The sequence below is a fragment of the Rattus rattus genome, chromosome 7 (assembly GCF_011064425.1).
Source record: "Rattus rattus isolate New Zealand chromosome 7, Rrattus_CSIRO_v1, whole genome shotgun sequence".
Taxonomy (NCBI): domain Eukaryota; kingdom Metazoa; phylum Chordata; class Mammalia; order Rodentia; family Muridae; genus Rattus; species Rattus rattus.
This window is the reverse complement of record NC_046160.1, coordinates 95,520,521-95,543,316: the sequence shown is the minus strand read 5'-3', so window position 1 is coordinate 95,543,316 and position 22,796 is coordinate 95,520,521. Positions and strand designations below refer to the sequence as shown.

At 44.2% G+C, this 22,796-nt stretch overlaps 1 protein-coding gene across 4 annotated transcripts in view; it reads left to right on the top strand.

The window, feature by feature from the left end:
* The window catches only part of Slc8a3 (solute carrier family 8 member A3), a 146,890-nt gene that overhangs the window by 26,854 nt on the left and 97,240 nt on the right, over nt 1-22,796 (top strand). For 3 of the 4 annotated variants that reach the window (XM_032908055.1, XM_032908053.1, XM_032908056.1), the window contains exon 2: nt 3,267-5,111. In XM_032908055.1, coding sequence (XP_032763946.1) covers nt 3,328-5,111 — 1,784 coding nt within the window. In that variant the 5' untranslated portion in view covers nt 3,267-3,327. Of the gene's footprint in view, nt 1-2,706; nt 2,796-3,266; nt 5,112-22,796 lie in introns of all 4 variants that reach the window. The other variant, XM_032908054.1, reaches the window with a different exon arrangement.

The window sequence follows — 22,796 nt, the reverse complement described above, 5'->3', positions numbered from 1 at the left end:
ATATGCAGTAAGTACTTTAAGTAGCAATTACTGTTAATTTATTTTTCAAGTTGAGTCCTATTCCCGAGTCTGGGTTTTTAAGAGGACGAGGAGATAGCCTCGCAGGTTAGAATCTGTCTCAGTTTGTGTTTGGGTCTAGGCCAATGGCATTAAAATAAACAGATGCTTTCCTTGGCCATTGCAGTGGTCCTCTGACAATCTCACAATATCACAGCCACAGTCTATTTCCTGGTGGGACCAGAAAGGACTAGTAGGCACTCCAAGTATTTTCCATCTTGGACTCCAAACACTGGACTTCAATAGCTGTTCACTAGCCGGTTCCCTTGCTCTCTTTTCCTTTTGTTCTTGCCTCCAGCACGTTTTCTCAAGGAACCATCCTCTTGTTCCGGCCCAGGGACCATGTGCTTATTCCGCATGAAAACCCCATACCACGGTGTGTCTACAGGGCCCTCTTGAGTTTCTGGCTGCGTTCTAAGAATAAGTAAGAGCTCTTGCCTTTACCCTATTGATCAGGGTAACAACCACTGTGATGCCCCATGTCCTCTCTCACTTGGGGATGCCACCTTCTGTCACTGTGGGCTATGGATTCAAAAACTGCTTCAGCTCCATCTCCTCCTTCATGGGGATGAGAATCCACTAAGTCAGGAGTTTTGAAAGTAGAGGCCAAGATCCTCCTTTGTCCACATTCCCGAGGCTGAATGAGTGTCAGACTTGTGACAGGGATCTCTGGGCACAAGACCATTTTTAACCTTGAATTGTGATGCCGAACCTCACTGTTCCCCATGGTCCTTTATCCCCTGAGTTATGTCTAAGGCAGAGGACTAAGCCACTGTTCTGAGGAACTGTTTCTGGACTAGTATGAGCCAGGCTACTGTCCTGGGCAGTATAAAGGGGAGTTAATCCATAGTTCCTTGGAAGGAAGACCTTTGTAGTTAATACTATGCACTGGATACTGTGCGTGAGTTTTAGAATTTTAAAGAGAACCCATCCAACCTCTAAAGTCGAGTAATGATTTGTCTATGAGATCTTTATATATTCCCAAAGAAATTAGCTATAATTTAGATCATAAAATAGTTTTTGAAGAAGGCTGATTGATCTCTCAGGAAGCTTTTTTGATAGCTACATTTTATTCATTTCAAAAGCACACATTTACTGAACACCGCCAACCTCTATTTAGGATTCCACAGTTAATAGGAGAGACCCAACCCCTGTTCTTATGTCATCTCAGCTTAACGGATAAGACATAATTCATCTAAATAATAAAAAAGAAACATAAAATTTCAAAGTATCTAAAAATGTCATAGAGGGAAAGAATCCAATGAGAGTAAATAACAGGAAAAAAAGCCCACCCGGTTTTATCAATGAGAGGAAGTTATTGTTTGTTTCGGAAAGTGACAGTTGATACAGGGCGTCGTTGTGATTGGAAAGCACAAAGAAGAAACTCTCCTTTCAAGTATGAATAATGGCATGGGCAGAAGTTCTGAGGCAGACGCTAGCTTGTCTAATCAGGGTGAAATGAAGGAAGGGCATTGTTAAAATGTAGTGAGAGAGTGACAGGGGATGAACTGGGGAGATAATGAAAGAGGTGGCTCCTGTGAGGGTTGGCTGGTCACAGCAGTGAGTCAAGGATTTATATGAAGAGCAAGAAGAAAGCCACGAAAGCTTCAACTAGGGGAGTGACATGCTTAGATCTATTTGTTTGTTGTTGTTTGGTTGGTTTTTTTTGCTTGTTTGTTTGTTTATTTATTTATTTATTATTGTTATTACTATGTTTGACTGGGGATATTGCTCAGTGATAGAGTATTTGTCTAGCATGTGTGGGGTCCTAAGTTTGAATCCCAGAATCCCAATATCACTACAGCCGAGCAAGGAAAGCAGAATTGAGGTTTAGTTTCAGGCAAGAGTTGAAGTGGGGCTTTAAGCTGGAAGGCTACTTACTGTGCAGGTCCATGGGATAAGGAGCAGTAGAGGTTTGGACCATGACGATTGTGGTTAAGATTGGGAAGAAAGTTTATAGGACTTAGTTTGAACTGACTGCAGAACAGGACAGAGAGGAATGTTTGCATGTGCGGTATCTCTCACAAATAACTGGTAGACAGGGGGCGGGCCGGCGTGGGGAGTGCTGTTTTCAGAAATGAGAACCAGTGAACAAGCACAGCCAATGGGGACAATTGGGACCTTGAAACCTTTAAGGTACTGCACAAACAGAAGTCTGTGGTCCTACATTACTAGTTACACTTCATAAGATTCTAAGGAAGGGAAGGTGGTGGCTTGCTTATATATATTTAAAAAGAAGTTTGCTTGGTTGTTTTCTGAGTGGGCCAGTAAGTGAAAGGTCAAATAGCCTCAAATGATCAGAAGCTCATAGCCTCAACTGAAAATACCGAGTCTCCTTTTGGTCTCTTGCATGCACAGTCACCACTCAGTGCTTGGAGTCCAACCGATGAAGCTGTAATTTATTCCCAGATTCACCTCACCTTTAAAAAACTGTATATGAGACCCATTCCTGGGTTTTATTTGTAATAATTTCTACTGCCTGGCCCCTTCCATGTTTTCATGTGGAGTTCAGTGGCTGAATGATCGCCATACTCATAGCCCGTTCTAAATAGGTTTAACAGGTGGAGAATCCGAAAGGCACAGTGGACAGTGTCTGAGGCACCCATTGCAACATTCACTGTGAAATGAATTTTATTATTCTTTTTACAGGAAGCCTCAGAACTCCTGGCTGTCTCCAGAAGTCTCGTATTTGAGGAAGGAGCTTTCACCCACAAGAGCTCAATCACACCCAGAGCAAGGTGTGCTATACCAGGGACCAGCCCATGAATCACATGCTCAATTCAGCACACATACTTGCAAACCTGAGTTGTGCAAGGTTCTTGAGTATGAACACAGGGCAAAAAAGACCAAAATTTCTAGCAATAGTGCAAATAAGAAGGAAGATGGGGAATCAGCCTCTTCTTTAAGTTGATTCTAGGGACAAGTGGAACTACAGCTCAGGACTAGGAGGTATCACTTGGATTTCTATCCCTAGTCTTGCCAGCTATTTCAAACCATTCTTCAACTGAATCTCCACCAGATGGTTTTTGAGGCCAGAGAAGCTATTTGTGTCTCCCATTGACATCTATTTTCCAAGTGAGAGACGGCCCCATATGTCAGTGCCATATGTCAATCGAGGTGAACCATCCATTTGTGTTGGTGGGAACCTGCCAGTTGTTGCCCCTATTTTTTTTCTCATGCCTTTTCCTGCCTCTCTGATTTTTCTCTAGGTCTCAGGCCTGTTGGGAAGACCATTGGTGCTGTGGTGGGGCCAGAGCCTAAGTCTTGTGTATGGCGTGGTTACGGCTGCAGCCTCTCACCTCTGCCTTCCTCCATTTCGGGCTGGTTACTTTTGTGCTCTTCCTGAATGGTCTTCGAGCAGAGGCTGGTGACTTGAGGGATGTGCCCAGTGCAGGACAGAACAATGAGTCCTGTTCAGGGTCATCAGACTGCAAGGAGGGTGTCATCTTGCCAATCTGGTATCCAGAGAACCCTTCCCTTGGGGACAAGATTGCAAGGGTCATTGTCTATTTTGTGGCCCTGATATACATGTTTCTTGGAGTGTCTATCATTGCTGACCGGTTCATGGCATCTATTGAAGTTATTACCTCCCAAGAGAGGGAGGTGACAATCAAGAAGCCCAATGGAGAGACCAGCACAACTACAATTCGGGTATGGAATGAAACTGTCTCCAACCTGACCCTGATGGCCCTAGGCTCTTCTGCTCCGGAGATTCTCCTGTCTTTAATTGAGGTGTGTGGTCACGGGTTCATTGCTGGTGATCTGGGACCGTCTACCATTGTCGGCAGTGCGGCCTTCAACATGTTCATCATCATTGGCATCTGTGTCTATGTGATCCCCGATGGGGAGACTCGCAAGATCAAGCACCTTCGAGTCTTCTTTGTCACGGCTGCTTGGAGCATCTTTGCCTATATTTGGCTCTACATGATCCTGGCAGTCTTCTCTCCTGGTGTGGTCCAGGTTTGGGAAGGCCTCCTTACTCTCTTCTTCTTTCCAGTGTGTGTCCTGCTGGCTTGGGTGGCAGATAAGCGACTGCTCTTCTACAAATACATGCACAAAAGATACCGCACCGATAAACACCGAGGAATTATCATTGAGACAGAGGGTGAACACCCTAAGGGCATTGAGATGGATGGGAAAATGATGAATTCTCACTTCCTGGATGGGAACCTTATACCCTTGGAAGGAAAGGAGGTAGATGAATCTCGCAGGGAAATGATCCGAATTCTTAAGGATCTGAAGCAAAAACACCCAGAAAAAGACTTAGATCAGCTGGTGGAGATGGCCAATTACTATGCTCTCTCCCACCAACAGAAGAGCCGTGCTTTCTACCGCATCCAAGCCACCCGGATGATGACTGGTGCAGGCAATATACTTAAGAAACATGCAGCAGAGCAAGCCAAGAAGACCACCAGCATGAGTGAGGTGCATACTGATGAGCCTGAGGACTTCGCCTCGAAGGTCTTTTTTGACCCATGCTCTTACCAGTGCCTGGAGAACTGTGGAGCTGTCCTCCTGACTGTGGTGAGGAAAGGGGGAGATATATCCAAGACTATGTACGTGGACTACAAAACAGAGGACGGCTCTGCCAATGCAGGGGCTGACTATGAGTTCACAGAAGGCACTGTGGTTCTGAAGCCAGGAGAGACCCAGAAGGAGTTCTCCGTGGGCATCATCGATGATGACATTTTTGAAGAGGATGAACACTTCTTCGTGAGACTGAGTAATGTCCGTGTAGAAGAGGAGCAGCTGGAAGAGGGGATGCCCCCCGCCATCCTCAATAGTCTTCCTTTGCCACGGGCTGTCCTGGCTTCCCCTTGTGTGGCCACAGTAACCATCTTGGATGATGACCATGCAGGAATTTTCACTTTTGAATGTGATACCATTCATGTCAGTGAAAGTATTGGTGTTATGGAAGTCAAGGTTTTGAGGACATCGGGTGCCCGGGGCACAGTCATCATCCCTTTTAGGACAGTAGAAGGAACAGCCAAGGGTGGTGGTGAGGACTTTGAAGATACATATGGGGAGCTGGAGTTTAAGAATGATGAAACGGTGTAAGTAACCTTTCTGTATTTCATTCCTCCATAGCCCACCTTGCGTCATCTCTTTCTGTGCTACCCCTTACAGTGCCCCCTTGTATTTGCGTTAATCCCAAACCTTGCTTTCATCAGAGGGATCAGCAGACACTCCTGGACAGGTCCTGCTTCCAAGCCCTCCTCCAGTTGTCTCTTTCTAAATTGCGTCTGGATGCTTTGGTCAGATCTAAGGACGCAGAGGTTTTTTGTCCATTGAAATTCAAGTTGATGGACAAGAAAGGTGTGAGGTGTCAGAAGGTTTTGTAAGATCTTGAAGAATGCTTGTACCTGAACAAGAGCCGGGAAATACACAGACTTCTCCTTCACCCCTCTTCCATACCAAAGGTTATGAGTTTGGAAACTTACTATTCCAGGACGATAATAGTCTGGTCATCATAATCTTAAGAAAACAATTGGCATTGCCTTATTTCCCCCTCAGTACCACATTAAAGTTATGTCGTGTAGCCAGATTCCAGACACTACTCTTTCCATTTAGAGATTGGAAAAATTGATTGAGGCTTGGCAATGTCATTGCATATACTATTTTGTGGAACTAGGCTTGTCTAATCTGAATGAGGCAAATCAATATGACCAGAGTACTGGAAGTGTCATAGAGAAGGAGAACCCTGAGGACCACTGTCTTTTGCCTCTTGGCTTGAGAATAAGCTCCAACTTTTGGCTATGCAATGAGGGAGATTTGTGGGAGAAAATACATCTTCTGTTTCACAGTTTAGAGCTGCTCTGAACTATTTCACCACTCGTCGCTCCATTCAGCCCATCAGACCCCGAGAGACTGTGCTTCAGTCGTCCCTCCTCACTGACCCTTCTTACAGATGGGCATTCTGTCCTCAGCTGGTATAGGTAGCATGGTGGGGGTGGGCTAAGAATGGCTTTCTTAGCTTATAGTGGGGTCAACTTTTCAAGGAAGCTTAAGAGGATGAAAAAAGGGACCCATCTTGGGATACCTGCTGTTCTATAGGTAGGAGATGATGTGAAGAAGGAAAGGGGAGATGAAAACTGTTTCATGAACCTGTAGCTTCTACTTCTAGGGCACTGAATCATTCGTAAAACAGAAGGGAAGGAGCTCCTGGAAAGAGGGATTGGGGAACGTCCATAGGTCCCAGGAAAAGTGCTATTGAAGCACTTCTTGGGTCCAGCCAAGGGACAGAACTCTAAAAGTCTTGTTTCAGCTGGGAACAGCTGGATGGCCTAAGGGGTTCTGTTGTTGTCTCTTCTGACTTTGGACAAGTGACTTAGTAACTCTGAAAGGAAGCCCTCTCATATAAAGAGTAAAAATAACAATACTTTCCTTGCCTGGAGGCAGGGTGAGATAATCATATAATCTAAAATCTTCCAAACCCAAGTGTAGGCATTGCGTGGGGGTTATACTCTCACTTACTAAAAGATAGGGTTGGGGAGACTGACTCCTGAAGGGAAAAAGCTATCGACAAACTGATTTGTTAGAACACTGTTTAATCATTTTTTTCTGAGAAGGATAATCATTTGTGAGCATAACTAAGAACGCATGCCTTCCAGAGAATACTAGGTGAAGTAATCGTGCATATAAATAAAGCAGCGCTCTCACTGGGAAGATGAACTTAGTGAAATTTCACACATGTTTATGGTGATATTGGCATATGAGTGTTTATTTTCAGGCATTAGATGATGTCAAGTCCACACAATCTCCTGTAATTGACTAGATTTGGGGAAATTCCCATTCAATATTTACCTTCCAGTGTCATGAAAAGTTAGCTTGGATGAGGTAAAAAATCGGTCCCCATTTTCTTTATTTTCTTAATGATCTATTATTAAGGACCTACCAGGGTCTCTGACTATGACTATACATTCTCAAAATTCTCTCTCTCTCTCTCTCTCTCTCTCTCTCTCTCTCTCTCTCTCTCTCTCTCTCTTTCTCTGTACATGCATTTGGCAAGCAACTTTATGTTTGCATCTATCCCTTGACACCACTGTTTGACTTCAGTATGGTTCGATCCTTTGGACTTTCTTTACTGAAAGCCCACAGCCTGTTAGTCTGACCCACGGTACTTTAAACTGTATACAACCAGAGGCAACAGTACTATGTAATGGAAAAACCATGGACTCTGAATACTTCTGATCATAAGTCTAACTTCTCTGCTGACTTTAAACATGAGTAAGGAAAAACTTCTTACCTATGATGTAATCTGCCTGCTAGTAGAATAGGAGTAATAGCTTTCGTACAGGACTTACTGTGATGACTGGAGATGTTCTGGGCTCATGGCGTGTGCAGTACACAGGGTTGGTAGCTGCAGTATTTTCAGGAGACACTATTGAGGAGATCAGGTTACTTAGATCTCTGCGTGACTGTAATTACTGAGAGCATGCTAGTTTCCAGTCAGTGCAAAGAGTCCTCACCTGAAATATTAGAGCTGGATAGGGCCTTCTGCCTTCTAGAACACTTGTTTGTTAAGCATTATTATTGGAAGTACACATCAGGGTAGAACATTTCCCATAAACCCATGCTGCTGCTGATCTCCAACTTACAGGTAAAGTATATGAAGGTCCTGACCAAACCACAAAAGCAACTCTTCAAATAACTTGCTTAATTGAGCCAAGAATGGATACTTTCCAATTCCAGCTTTCAAACCCAACATAGCAACAACTCAGTTCCTAACAAGGCTTTCTAATTGCAAAGCCATTCTGGGAACTGAGTTTGACCCTTTTAGGTACTTGGACAGGAGCTGACAGATCTTAGGAAGAATTGTTTGCCCAGAACATATTAAGCCTGGTGATATTGTACCTGTCGTGTTGACTGCAGTCATGCAGCTACTACCAAGTTACATGCTCTATCAGGAAGACGGGAACTGGAGAGATGGTCTCATGAGTAAGCATGCTTGCCGGGCCAGCATGAGGATCTGAGTTTGAATACCTAGAACACAGGAGATGAATGTACAATGTGAGCATCTGTAATCCCAGGACTCCTGAATCCCTGGGCAGGGCAGCTAGCCTGACATACACAGTTGAAAAACAATAGAGAGATTCTGTCTCAGACAAGGTAGAAGATGATGACTGACAGCCAAGATTGTTTCCTGACTTCCACACATGTCCCATACATGAATGCATGTGTGCACACACTAGTTCCACGAATGTATCTTGTCTACTCCTCTAAGTCATTTGTAGCATCATGGTATGGTGGAGAATTCTGAACCTTGAAATCTTACAATTGGATATGAACCCACCCCTCAGTGGCAGTATAACATTTCATAGTCACATCATCTGCATGGGTCCTAGAGATTTTGTTGTTGTTATTGGTGAAACAAATAAAATTAATAACATTATCTATATATCTACAAGATAATGTGAAGTACAAAAATACAAATAGGAAAAAGTGCACCGTTAGCACAGTGCCTTCTCCCAGAAGGCATTCAGTCATTCAACAAACGTTTACTAAATGTTTGGTATGTGTTAGTACATTGGTTGGCACTGAGGGTAGAGAAATAAGACAAGTTGGAATTTCATCTCTCTGGGATCTCACTCTCAGGAAGAAAGGATCAACATGTACATACAAACACAAACACATGGGACAATGGTATGTTTGGGAAAGAGTTAGTAAAGGGGAAATGAGACTTTCCTATTGTGTGGGAGAGACACGGCCCAAGTGTTAAGGACCCTTCATTAAGGACATAGTAATGAGGGAAGCGGACTGCTTGGTGTGTGACAATATTACACCTGTATTGCAATGAACCCTTGACATTTTGTGATAGATACTACTGATGTCTTCATGATCCAGGAGAATCCCAGTTTTATGCCTATCCCTGTAGAATTATAGAAAGTCCACAGCAAACAGTAACAAAACCTCTTGGAGATATGAGTTTTTCCTGCATGCTAATTTCATTCATTAAACAAGTGACTGGCTCTTACAGATCTGAGGCTCACACACACTTCTGTAAAATAACAGCTTGTTCCAACTCACAGGCCTCTGCTGGGGACAGGGTTCCTCTGAGAATAGTCAGATGTGCAAGTAGCAGGCTCTACTATAATCTAATAGCAGAGGCCTCCTTCAAGGAAGAACACAGTGTTGGCTGGGCTGTACGTGTTCCAAACCAAATTATACGTTAAAGCTGGAAGATATTTGACCTCTCATTTTACAAATTATAAAGCCAAACTCAAAGAGTGGAGGCGGTTCCCAGGATCACATCAGATATGACAGAAATATCACATCAGATGTGATAGGAGGCTGGGGATGGAGAGGATGTGAGAAGCTGCCGAGTTAATGTCCCCTTCTGCTTCGGGCACCTCTGTTTTATTTTTACTCACCAGTAAAATGTTAGCTTTGGAAAGGATATGACAATTGGGATGTGAAAGTTGTTTTGAGAGTACAAATCTTGGAGTATTATGTGACTAATGTCTTAACTAGGAATAATAATATATCATGGACTATTTTTAATCTCTCAGCTCACCTTGAAACTGTTCGGGAAGTAAGATCCTGAGCCAATGGAGTTTTTGTGTTTTAGTAAAAGCTGGTCTTCTCTGGACTCTTCTGACTCCTAAGGTCAAAGTTTCTTCTCTCATTCCCAAGAACAGAGGCAAGGGACACTAAACAAAGCCAGGCCAGCGAGTGAGGATGCTTTATGGTCCAGTCTTCCCATCACACCCCTAGAGGTTTACTGTATGGAGCACATGTGCACACCTTCGGCTAGTTTTCCCCATGAAGAAGGCAGCAGACTGATTATTCAAGACACTGTTTTCTTACTTTTTTTAAATGAGGAATTAGGCTGTACTGCCCAATACAGTCTAGAGTCCTGGCACAAAGCCAGTAGTATGTACTCGATAGCTGAATATAGACTGTTTGATTCTCAAATAGAGCAAGCCCCATATATATAGATTCTTTGCCATTGAAGAGCTTTTTTGCAAGAACCGAATGCTTTGAGGATTTTGCCAACTAACATCACACAAATATTCTCAGGTAGCATGGCATTCAAAGGAGTTATATTCTTATACCTCCACCACATACAAGGAAGAAATCAGCAGTATGAAAGGGGCGAGAGAAAAGAACCAGGAGAAGTTTGGAGGAGGGTTGAGAGATGGCTCTGGGCTGACAAATCTGGACAAAATACAATTGTGATCTACATGTACGAAAATGTCACAATGAAACTCCCTATTTTATCTGCTGATATAAACAAACTTACCCCACATTAAAGAAAAATTTAAAGCTAAAAATAAAACATATATTCTGGAAAATTTTGTTTTCCTAAAAGCATGCTGATCGGTCTATACTGGTATACATTTGAGGTCAGCCATTGACTTTGCACCCTGTCTTGCACGAGTCAGTGCCTGTAGCTACATAGTGGGTATTCTGCTCTTGCATGAACCCAGTCCAGTTGCCAGTCAGTGTCGTGTCCAACCCCTAAAGAAGCACTTATTCACAATCCAGATGACGCTGCAGCGAGTCCTTGAGTTGGCCCTCTCTAGGTAAGTGTCATCTTGACGGTAACTTAACACACCAAGTATGGAAATTTTGGCTGTAGAACAGGACTACTGCCATCTCTCTCTAGTCGTCTAATTCCCCTAGACATGTTGGTCCTAATTTGTCTGCTTTGTAAGTTTCTCCTTGTGTATCCCTTGTGACATCCCATGGGCCCGCTACTGTCGCTAACCTTCTTTCTCTGGTTTGTGGCGATTCAGAAGTCATGCTGTCACCAGCATGACCGCTCCCTTGGCAAGAGAGTCACCTTTTCCCTTGGCTGTATATCTTCACACTGGTTCACTTTGCGTCCCACTGAGATGTTAGTCTGCATTTGTAGGTTACTTTCTTATGCTTGCTCTTTTCAATAAGCATCCCCTGCGACAGCCATGCTTTCTTGCTTGAATATGCTCCAGGGCAAGCAGACCTCTGCCGAGGTGTCTCTGTACCCAACACCTTCCCCAGGAGCACCATCATTCACTGTGCTCTTCCAAGCTGGTCTCGCTCTCCATGCTCCCCTCCTCCTCAGTGGAGGCCTCCTCACTAGATGGTCTTCTGTCCCCTCTCTGATCTATGACTTCAAGTAAGATAGAAGGAGCTAGAAAAATATCCCTTAAAAAAGCCTGTCACTTGGACGGTGACACTTAACTGCTTGCTATCTCCAAGAAGATGAATGTCTCCCAGGAAACAAAGCCCTTGTGACAGTACCCCTTCTCCCTTCACCACAAAAGATTTGCTTGTCTCTAGGTGAGACAGAAAGATTTAATCATAAAGATCCAGCAGAGATGAGAGCCGATATCAGAAAGTCATCAGAAAGGGACTAAAGCAGCAAGGAGGACGGCCTTCTCATCCTGATGTATTTCCTCCTGAGCCTGAGGCCTCAGCCTCCCAGCATCTCTGTGTCTTGCCACCTTGGCAATTGCATTTATTTCTTCCAGCTTGCTCTAGAACCTGACAGGTGAACAGTCTTTCTCTCCGGTGTACTTGCAGCCCTCTCCCCAACCTGGACAAATCTTTCTAGTCTTAATGATCAAGTTCTCTAGATCTTGCTGCTGCCATTGTTGTTGATGTTGTTGTTGTTGTGTTATGTTGTGTTGTTTTAAATCTGACCGTGTAAAAGGTTCTTGGCCAAGTCCTTTCTCCTCCTCCCCACCACCCACCCCAGATAACCTCTATAACTGGATAATGGAGTGGAGAAATGAAGTTGCCATGAGAATTCCATGATAAGTTATCTAAACAGTTGTATCACTAGGTTGTGGGCGGTGCTATTTAGAAGGGAGTCTTAAGCAAGACTTCCTGTCCCCTGTAAACTGGAATAAGGTCTGTAGTAGAACATTGGTGTCACTGTGGTCTATGCTGCACCCGTTGGCTAGAAGAAGGGGTGCTCTTCAGACCTAAGCCAGGACAACAGTGACCATTCCCAGTGTAGAATGCTGAGTGATACAGGTCTCAAGGCTACCAGGGTCACTTCTCCCCTTACTGATCTGCCCTCTCTGGGAGAGCAGCAGCAGCAGAGAGCTCTGTCTCATTTTCAGTTACATTATGTGGGCCTGAGTCACTTCAAAAGCTCTTCTCGGGTCTGAGTTTTCAGTGCTCCTTGTGTTTCACACAAAGCCAGAATGTTCCCATGCTTCCCCCAGCAGTTCAAGAATAGAGTGACTGTTCTTGGGCTGGAGAGATGGCTCAGCTGTTAAAAGCTAGGCTCACAACCAAAAATATAAGGAGAGAGTGACAGTTCTCTTTCAGCCCCTTCCTCTCTACCTGATCTCTGCTGGACCAGCTAGACAGCAGCATTCAGCTGTCTTTAGCCATGGAGTGGGAACTTGAGGTCTTTCCAGGATCTCTTGGGATCAATTCTCCACAAGTGGCACAATGTGTGTTTCTACCAGGTGTCCTGGGATGTGGAAGAAAATAGGACCCTCCTTAGAGTCACCTCTGGGCAATTAGTAGTGGCTGTCCTTGTGGTCTGTGTTAAGAAAATCTGTGAGGTGAAACCTGTGCTCAACTGTAGATATGAGAAAAACAGGCCACATGTGACAGTCCTGTGGAAGTAGTAGAAAACCCCGTGATACAGATCAAGTAGGACTCTAAATGGCTATTTTTTTTTCTCCATGCTAAGACAATCTCTCTCTCTCTCTCTCTCTCTCTCTCTCTCTCTCTCTCTCTCCTTTGTTCTTCATAACACAGAACTTGTTACTCATTTCGTGAATCCACAGAAGCTTGAGTTCCCGTTGGACACATAAAGCATACAGCTTTTAAAAATTATACTGGAATCTTCTAGAACCCCACCTAGTGCACCAGGTTTCACAAGATAGACCAATGTTTGTTAAATTACTTCTATCATAGTTTATTTTCTTTTAAAAACCACCTGCCATTTCTCTGTACAACCTGTGTTCTAGAATATTCTAAGCCAGTAACTAGTGATTGTCATTTTATGCAATGTAGCAAAGCACAACTCGTGTTCCTATGATGAGTCAAAAGCAGAGAGAAAGCACATTTTAATGAACTTTTGTGGACTATTGAATCTATAGTGTGTACCTCGGGGGCTGAGAGAGCATGGAATGAATGCAGCCAAGTGCTGACTGCCAGAGGAATTAAGGGATGGCAACATTTTGAAAATAGGTGCTGGCACTTTAAAGCAGGTCTGATGTGGTAACCCCATAGAGAGGTCAGAATGTGCTAGAGAAAGTGGGAAGGTTGTTGGTTTCTGGGCCTTCCCGTTGGAGCTCACAACTCTAGGAAATTTTATTATTGCTCCTGCTAGGGTGCTTATGCAGTAAAGTTCTGTCATTTGTATAACAACATAAAAGTCTACATTTTAAAAAAATATATAAGGAAAAAACTATTTTTTAAAAAAATGGAGCTGTATAGATTAAAACTTCCAACAACATATGACTAGACAATGATATTAGAAAACATGCTATTTTATAAAGGAGCTTTTAAAAAAATTTGTTTCCCCTCAAGATACAATGTTGTGATCTCCTCTTCTTTCTGGACAAATGCAATATTTTCCTCAATAAATTTTCCTCAAAGCTCAGAGAACATCAACAGTACTTTCAAAAAAATATATATAAGGACTTTGCAACATCATTAAAGTGACTATTTGAGCACAGGCTTTTCTTTTCTTTTTCTTTCTTTTTCATTTATTTCTTTTTCTTTTTTCTTTCTTTCTTCTTTTTTAGGTCAAATATCAAAACCTTCATCTTCTGATTCTGAACCCATATTCCTTCTATCATAGGACATATCTTAATAAGGTTATTAAGCTGGAACCACCTTAGAAAGGAAAAAGAGAAACACTTTTCCTTTAACTCACATAGGGGAAGCTAAGAGTGTGCCCCCCCTCTTTGTGTGTGTGTGTGTGTGTGTGTGTGTGTGTGTGTGTGTGTGTGTGTGTGTGTGTGTGTAAAGACCAGAGCAGACCTTGGTCTCCAGTCTTTCTCTATCGCTCTCCACTTTGTTCCCTTGATACAGGACCTCTCACTGAACTGAGACCTCACCATTCTGCCTAGGCTGGCTGGTCAGCACACACTGGGATCCATCTATTTCTGTAGCCCTCCACTGATGCTGGGGTTAGAGGGATGCCCAGGCATGCTGAGCTTTTCGCATGGGTGCTGGGGAGTTAAATTCACATCTTCACGCTTGCAAAGCAAACCCTTCACTGAGCTGTCTATCTCCTTAGCCTCTCACTTTTTCCTTAATAGCCAGAGGAACTGAATACCTAAAGCAACACTGGGGTGGGGGCCATTCTAACATGCTGGGCAGATAATCAGACCAGATTTCAAGCTATATTACTGAACTTCAGTAATTAAAAAAAAGCAGTGTGGTTTTGGCACCAAAACAGACCTGCACACAAATGACTTATTTTCCTTTTAATTCTGGGGCAACTGGGCCTAGGGAATTTGGCAGGTCTCAAATATGCGCTGTAATACTTAGCCTAGGACTCTGAATTCATAACCTTGATTCAATTCCCACACTTGCCCATGTAAATCCACAGAGGTTTCTGGTTTAGCCTTTTCTCATGAGACCCTGCCAACAGGTGAAGCACTGCCTATTTCTAGGGAAAAGATCTTACAGTCAGACCAAAGATTGATTGATTGATTTTATTTATTTATGTATTTATTTATTTATTTTTGTTCTTTTGTTGTTGATGGTGGTGTGGTTTTGTCTTGTTTTGGTTTTGTTTGTTTGGATATATATATATATATATATATATATATATATATATATATATATATATTTTTTTTCCCACTATCGTGACCAAAGACAACCAGGAAACCAGGACCAAGGACTAGAGGGAGTCGAAAACAAGGGAGATTAGGTGCAACCCCAGAAGAGTCTATGTCAGTCCTCCATAGCCATGGGGCCTGAACCAACAACAACAAAAAAAAGGAGGTCAGAGAAGGGTGTCAGTTACTTAATGTGTGTTGGCAGGCATTTGAAGAGCTCATTCTCGGGACTGAACAGTGAGAACAGATGGTCCCTATCCTTGGGGAGGCCATAGTCTGGTTGGAACATGGTTACGTGTAGTATTTGCCTCTTCTGTGCAAAGGAACCACCAAGGACAGAAGTGAAACAGAGGCAAAACCTCCCTGTGTCAGTGATTTGGTTTGGTTCTTCTCACGGGCCCCATTCTTTGGTTGATTTAGAACTTATTAGAAAGAATGACTGATTGACCCGGGTTCAGGGTGGCATAGACAGACATAGGAAGATGCTGGTTTCAGGCGCAAGTAGTCCTCATCCAGTCCGCATTCTTGACCACAACAGCACCTGGTTCAAACCTGCATGACCCTACATAGCACAAAGAGGATGATGTCTCTGGAACAGGTGAATAGCTGAGTAGAGGGATGGGCACATTCTTGGGTAGATTCCTGGCTTGTCTCTGTCTACGTGTACCACTTGGAGGTTGCGGAAAGCTCAGGGAGGCCATGGATTGGATATTGCTCTTGGGCATGAACCACTCTCCCCTTTCTATACTGTTTCCTCTCCCGGCTTCACCAAGACCCACAGCACTGTCTGGACACTGGCCTTCCTGAACTAGCACAGCAATGGCACCTGTCTGCCACCAGCTCTTTAAAAGGACAGTGTCCGTACTGCCTTGCTACCTCTGATCACTGGTTGACTTTGAATCTCAGGAGACATCCTGAAAAATCAATTAAGCATTTCCTTCAGGGAGCGTGTAATTCCGTCCTATCTGGGCCTTGTAATGATAGTGCCTTGCCACTGCATAGGGAGCTACGCTGTCCAGCTGCCTAGATCCTTTCCCTGGGAGGGAACTAATCTGCTTAGGCCAGATTGGACTCAATTCCATGCAGCACTTCCTGACGCTCTCTGAATCCTACCGTCAGAATGTGCCTGTCCCTAGCAGGACACAGGTTATCTCAGCCTTGGTTTGCTCCTCATCCTAAACGATGCTGCTCCGAGTTTCTCCCCTTGGTCCCCTCCAGTCCTATCAGGGTTTGCAAGAAGAAAGAAAACTAAGGGCTTTGTGCCTGTTTTTCTGCTAGCTTGAAGGAAGACCGTGTACTATGGATAGAGTCCCTGCCAGTCTTTTCCTAGTAACTCAAGGCAGAAAGGACACCCACTTTGTCTTAAGCTGAAGAGGAAGTTACCTTAGTGTTCTGTGTTATTTTCTTTGCTAGTCAACTTCATTTCCTCGGGGCCTTTTAGGTGGTCGGATGGCTACTCACTCTTGCCGTGGACACCGATCAGAGGGGTCAAGTGTCTCCTGCCATGTTGGGAAGGTAGCTTAGGTTTACTTAGCTCCCATCTTCAGAAATTCAAATTCTTTCCCCCACCCCCATTAGTAGGGGAGGGTCTGCCCAAAGTGCCTGCCGTGAGCTGTGCTGGGTTCAGTGGTATGTGCCCTTCTCAAATTCATGTTCCCGCAGAACTTCAGGAGGAAACCCTATGAGGACGTTGGGTCTTTGCAGGGAAGTTAGTTATGAGGAGATTATACTGGAATCCTGAACAAACGCCAGGCGAAGAAGGAGCACACAGAGAAGCAGGCCCCATGCAAGCAGAAACAGAGATAAAAGTGATGCGGACGAGGGACCCTGGGCAGTTGTCAGTAAACAGAAGAAGCTAGGAGAGGAGCATGGGGTAGATTCTTCTTTAGTCTCGAGAGAGATCAACGCACGTGTCAGTCTGACTTGAGTTCGCTGTGGCAAATAAGCTAAGAGAAGCAGCTTCAAGGAAGCAAATTTATCTTAGCTCATGGGTTTGCAGGATCCAGTCCACTGTTTCTGAATGGTGGTGATAAAGAACACAGTGGCGGAAGGACATGATGAAGTAAAGATGCTCACTCTGTGGTAGCCAGGAAGCAGAGAGAGATAAACAGGAAAGGACCAAGTCAAGATTGCCCTCCCCACAAACCCCAGGTATAGAAGAGAAGGCCGTTAGAGCTGCTGTCACTGACTAAAGGAACTTAGGTATGTGACCTAGACTTATTCTTTTTATTTTCGATGGTAGCTGTCTCTTTGCAGACAGTAATTGAAGAGGTTTGCAAAGATTTGTACCTCCAGAGGTGGGAACCTCCTTTTCCCCACCAGACTCCACTTCCTAATGATCCATTCAGTATGAACAGATGATGGATTAACACATCAACGAGGTTAGATTTTTCATGGTTCAGTCTCCTTCCAGGAATTTGGTCCACTAGCTAGCCACACGGTCTATGGCATAGACGGGGAACAGTTAGTGTTACCCTTGGTTTTGAATGTCTAGTCTTCAGACCTGAAAAAAACATCCAGTTGCTTGAAGCTACCTATTGTACAACCAGCTACAGAGTCAGAGTATATTATGTATTCTCTGTACAATGTATGTCCACACTTCACCATGCACATTACCAGCTCTGGACTGGAGCAAAGAAAGGCTGCCTGAGGAAGAGTTTGCTGTCTCTCAGGACACTGATCCTTTGGGCCCCAGGAAGCCAGAACTCTTCCCCGGTCTTTGTTATATAAACGGTCTCTAATCAATCGCTAAGCTCTTCAATTACATTTGCAAATAGAGGACTATTGCCCAAAATAAAAAGACCACTTTGTCTAGGTCAGACGCCTACGTTCGTTCAGTTAGTGACAGCAGTTCTAATGGTCCTTTCTTCTACCATCCGATCTCCTTATCGCACATCCCCTCACAGTCTTTAAAGTGTGTCACAGTTCTTAAGCAACTGTCAGCAGCATCAGACTGTGTTCCAAAGCCGCATGCTCTTTTCTGCTCACTTCATGATAGAGGAAGCCTGGGCCACTGGATCTATAGCTTCCTGCCGTGGAATGAGTAGCCTTTCATCTTTGACCAGGCCCTCTCTAGTAGAGTATGACGACACATACTTGTAATCACAGCATTCAGAGGGTTGATAATGAGGCAGGAGGGTTATGAGTTTGAAGCCAGCCTGGGCTGTACAATGAGAACCTATCTGAGGATAAAAAGGTATTTTATCTACAACTGTTGATGCAAAATAAGGCTGATTCTCCAGTCTTTCTCCCTTTGGAGTTACTTGAGGCCTTGAAGCTGTCCCTGAACTGCAGGTGTGTATTGCCTGCTTTGGGGGGGAATGAAGATGTTACTGCTTTTCTCGGCAAAGAGATGAGCTTGACTTGGGTAAAGCTGAAAATGTCATGAGTAACCTAGGGACAACCATGACTGTCTGTGACAAGAAGAAGGCATTGCTGATAGGTGTGTAGGAGGAATCTGATGGTTCATTTTCATCGTCAGCCTGACTGAGTCTAGATTCACATAGGATATCTGCCTCCATGAAGTGTTTCTAGAGAGTTTTAACTGAGGAGGAAAGACCCACCAGAAGGTGGACAGCACCATCCTTGTGCCATGGGGTTCTAAACCAACCAAAAGTGGGATAAAAGAGAAAGCACAATGGGCACCATCATTTATCTCTGTTTTTCTGTGTCCAGTTTTTCATACTCCTGGACCACACCTTCTCTACCATACAGGAATGTGCCACTCGAATCATGAACCAAAGCAAACCCTTCCTCTTTTAAGTTGCTTTTGTCTGGTATAATTAGAAACAAACAAACAAACAAACTGGTACATGCCTTTAGTCTCAGCAGTTGAGAGGCAGAGGCAGGTGGATGTCTGTGAGTTTGAGGACAGCCTGATCTATACAGTTTCAGTACAGATAGGTCTACACAGAGAAACCTCATCTTGAGAAATGAAAGAAAGTTGTAGCAGACATATCACCAGAATCAGAACTAGCAATGAAACTGTGCACACGGAAGCACTTGTGTAGAAAGGGTAGAAGAGCGGCTCAAACAAACATGTGGGACTGTGGTCAAGCCAGAGGAGAGAGAGTCTCTGATTGGCTACTTGCGGGTGGTAAGCCAGAAGGAATTGCCTAGCCTCTCTCTTTGCTTATTACTGTAATGTGGGTATTAAGGAACTTATCTCTCGGGGCTGTTGTGAGCTTGCATACAGTCACCAACAGAAAACATTTACCTCGGTCCAGTCTCAATTACCCACTAAGTATTAGTTAAGTAACTAGCAGAATCTTGGCCATGGCTCAGTCTTTCTACTCTACCTGAGCCAGCATCTTGCTCCAGTTTGACTTAGGAATTGGATTCCCTATCCGTGCCCAAGGTTAGCTTTTAGGAAAAGAGAGTTGATCTAAAGATAGAAAGTCAAAGAGTATTGTCTGGAGGAAGGTGGAGGAAAATGTCATTATCTGGGCTTTCTTTGACAGTGTCAGAGAACATGACAGGCTGCTCCCCAAGGCAAGAGCTGCCCCAGGCCAGAGCTGAAGGTGACCTTGAGGTTGACTTGTCTGCATCCCGATGTGGAGTTTGTCTAGCTTGCTTGGGGAATGGAGGGAAAGCAAGAAGGATGGCAGAGAGTGCAACAGAAGCAAAGGAGACAGAAGAAGGCCAGGAGGGGGATTGGGCAAACTCTGTCCCCTCTGAAAGGTAATTAGATGTAAAACCACTTCCTAGTGGGACTCTAGAACTAGAACAGCTACAGTAATTACAGTAAGGCTCCAGAGGGCCCTAGGCATGCCTCTGAGCACACAAGCAGCGTAGAAATCTCTTCCTAGACCCACTGCCCCAGCCTCCACTCAAACCTGTTGGTGATCTAAAGACTTCAGGAGAGTGTTATAGCTACAGAGTTGCACTGACAATCTAGTGTTATGAAACCCTGCAGACTAAAAAGGCCTTCCCTGATGGCTAAGCCACCCACAGTACAACCCATTACTTCTGCCGCAAGCCTGTCGATGGTGTGCAAAGTGTCAAATACATGGGTATTGTGCATTCATTGAATTCTCATCATATGCCCATGTGTTATGGTGTATGTGGCATGCTGTTTAGGAATTTCACACTGAACCCCAGTGAGAGTCTGGACATAGGCCTGACTGCTTGACCGATGCTTGTGCTTTCAACACCAACTCACCAAATCACCAAATAACCAGAGTCAGAAACACGAAGGCTAGACGTGAGGTTTCAGAGGTATCCTTTCTACAATTTTAAAGAACCTTACCTGAAATGTCTCACGTTTAGGGTATGATTGCTGTATCAGTTGCTTCTTAAGACAAAAACAACTTAAGGGATGAAAACGTTACTTTGCCTCACGGTGGAAGGATATACAGTCTGTCCCGGCAGAGGGACTCGTGGGAGCAGGACTGTGGGGCTACTGCTCACGTTGGTGGCTTACAGTCAGGAGTCAGAGAGTGGTGAATGGGGGTATTCTCTCATTCATTGTATTTTTATTCAGTCTGGGATTCTAGTCCACGGAATAGTGCCATAGACATTTGGGGTGGGTACCCATTTCATTTAAAGGTCCCTGGAAATGCCCTTACAATACACCCAGAAGTTTGTCTCACAGGTCATTCTAAATCCTGCCAAGAGGACAATCCAGTGAACCATCATAAATGATATCATATACAGAGCTCCCCTCGCCTCTGAGCACCTTGTCACCAGCTCCCCTGCCTTGGTTGTGTCCCCATTCGCATACTTTCTTTGCTCAAGAAGTCTCCCTCCACTAAATATTTGACTTCTGCCCTGCATCTGTCCACTGCCCTGGCACTGACCTGAGGACTAGTTAAGGCTTCTCCCTGAACATACTTACTGAATCCTAACGCATTTGCTATTTGTGGACATCAAAAGTGTGATCACAGTACTGATTTCTGGAGGTCATTCAACCTTGGAGCCCCAGTGTTTCCCCTGCAATCTCTTGTTAACTATTCCCTCAGTAAGAAAAGACAAAATACATCTCTCATCTCTCAACATTGAGTGGCTCCCCACCCTTCCCTTGGACCACCCAAGACCAGGAGCCCCCTTTGTGTCAGATCTCAGCTATTGCATCTGGATGCCTTCGTCTCCCCATGTACCACCCCATTTCCTGCGTGCTAACAAATACAACCAATCCAGAGAGGCAAACACACAGCCCACCAAGTGTGCCACTATGTAGCCCGAAGGGGAAGAGGATCAGCTATGGAGGGCTTGCATTTGCACTAACTCTGCCACCTCTTGGATACATGTATTAATTTTTCAATTGCGGCTTCATTTAACACCATGAACATCTATCCATTCCCTATCGGCTTCTGTGAATCAGTTTCTGAGTTCAAGTTAAGATGGCAGCTAGCACTGTTCTCTCACCTGAGTCTTGGGGGTCCCATTCCAATCTCAGGATTGTTACAGAAGGTGTACCCTCCCAGCTGGGGAACTCATGCCTTGCCCTTTTATGTCCATCTGCAGAAAGAGCCTCTTCGACTTTTAAAGGCTCTGTCTAATTAGTTGAGCACATGCATGATATTTTCCCTTAAAGTCAAGGCTTAAGCGTCAGTTAATTAAGGATGCTGCTATCTGCAAAACCCCTTCACCTTTGCCATGCGACAGAGCCATGGCGTATAATTATTACCAGATTTGCACAGGTCTCACACTCAAAGGAGAAGATTGATTTTTCAGGGCATTCACCCCTGGGGCCCTGTCTGTTAGAATTCTGCTTCCTGTCCTATAGAATATCAAGTAAATCAACCAATCTCTCTAGGGCTAACTTTATTACTTGGAAAAGAGGACAATGGCAGTCACACAGGATTATTATAAAGAATATACAAGTCACATTAGACTATTTTCTGTTTCCTTAAGAAAATGTCCAAGGTAGGTGAACCTTATAAAGAAAACGCATTTAGTTTATACTTTGGAGGTTAAAAGCCTAAGCCAAGCATCATCCTGATGAGGGCCCCTGGTGAGGGCCTGGCAATGAATGGCTTCGTGTAGAGCCATGAGAGGGAAACATCACGTTGTAAGTAGGGAATCTAATCTGAAGAGTGATTCAGGGACCAGGTTCAGATTCCAATAAAAACTCACTCTTAGAAGAAATCTCAGGGAGTGGCAGGAGAGCTACCTTGGTCCTTTCCTGAGGGCAACTCCTCAATGACCTCAATGACTCAAGGACTCCCCCTGAGTCTCACCTCTTAATGATGTCACCACCACTCACGTTGGTGTACAGGGAATTAAGCCTCCAACACACAAACCTCTGGAGGACACAGCCATATCCAAACCATGACATGCAATTTCCCAGTTTCTTCCCACTGTTGCCCACTTATCCTATAGTCTCTGTGGTTAAAAGCAGAAAACCATCCCAGGGAACTGACATTATACGCAAACAAAGCACCATCGGATCTTATTCATCATGCAGTTGTATTTTATATTTAAAGTTGCTTTGGACATTTAATTAATGAATAGTGAAAAATTACTAAGGAGTACTGAGCTGGGATCCTGTGAGCCTCTGTTCACAACATCTTCAGCAACCAATGGCCTGTGTGTGTGTGTGTGTGTGTGTGTGTGTGTGTGTGTGTGTGTGTTTCTGTTTAAAGACTTTATTTCACAGATGCTTCTGACTTATTAGTACCGAATTTGTGGATAATAACTCCAACTCATATCTGAGCAAAGCTCGTTGAACACAGGTATTCTCCTGTGGTAACACCAGAGCCTTTTGTACTTAGGAAGGTTTGTAGAAATTCAGCTCTAAGGATGGAGAGATGGCTCAGTGGTTATAAAAGCACAGGCTGCTCTCCAAGAGGACCCAGGTTCAATGCCCAGCACTCACATAGTCGCTCATACCCATCTGTAACCCTAGTTCCAGGAAATGATTTCTTCTTTTGGCTTCTGAGGGGCACCAGGTATAAACATACAGACATGTAGGCAGAATGCTAAGATACACAGAGTAAGGAATGAGAGACATTCATCTTGTGTTTGGCTAGTGGAAAGAGGGGTGATTTTGAA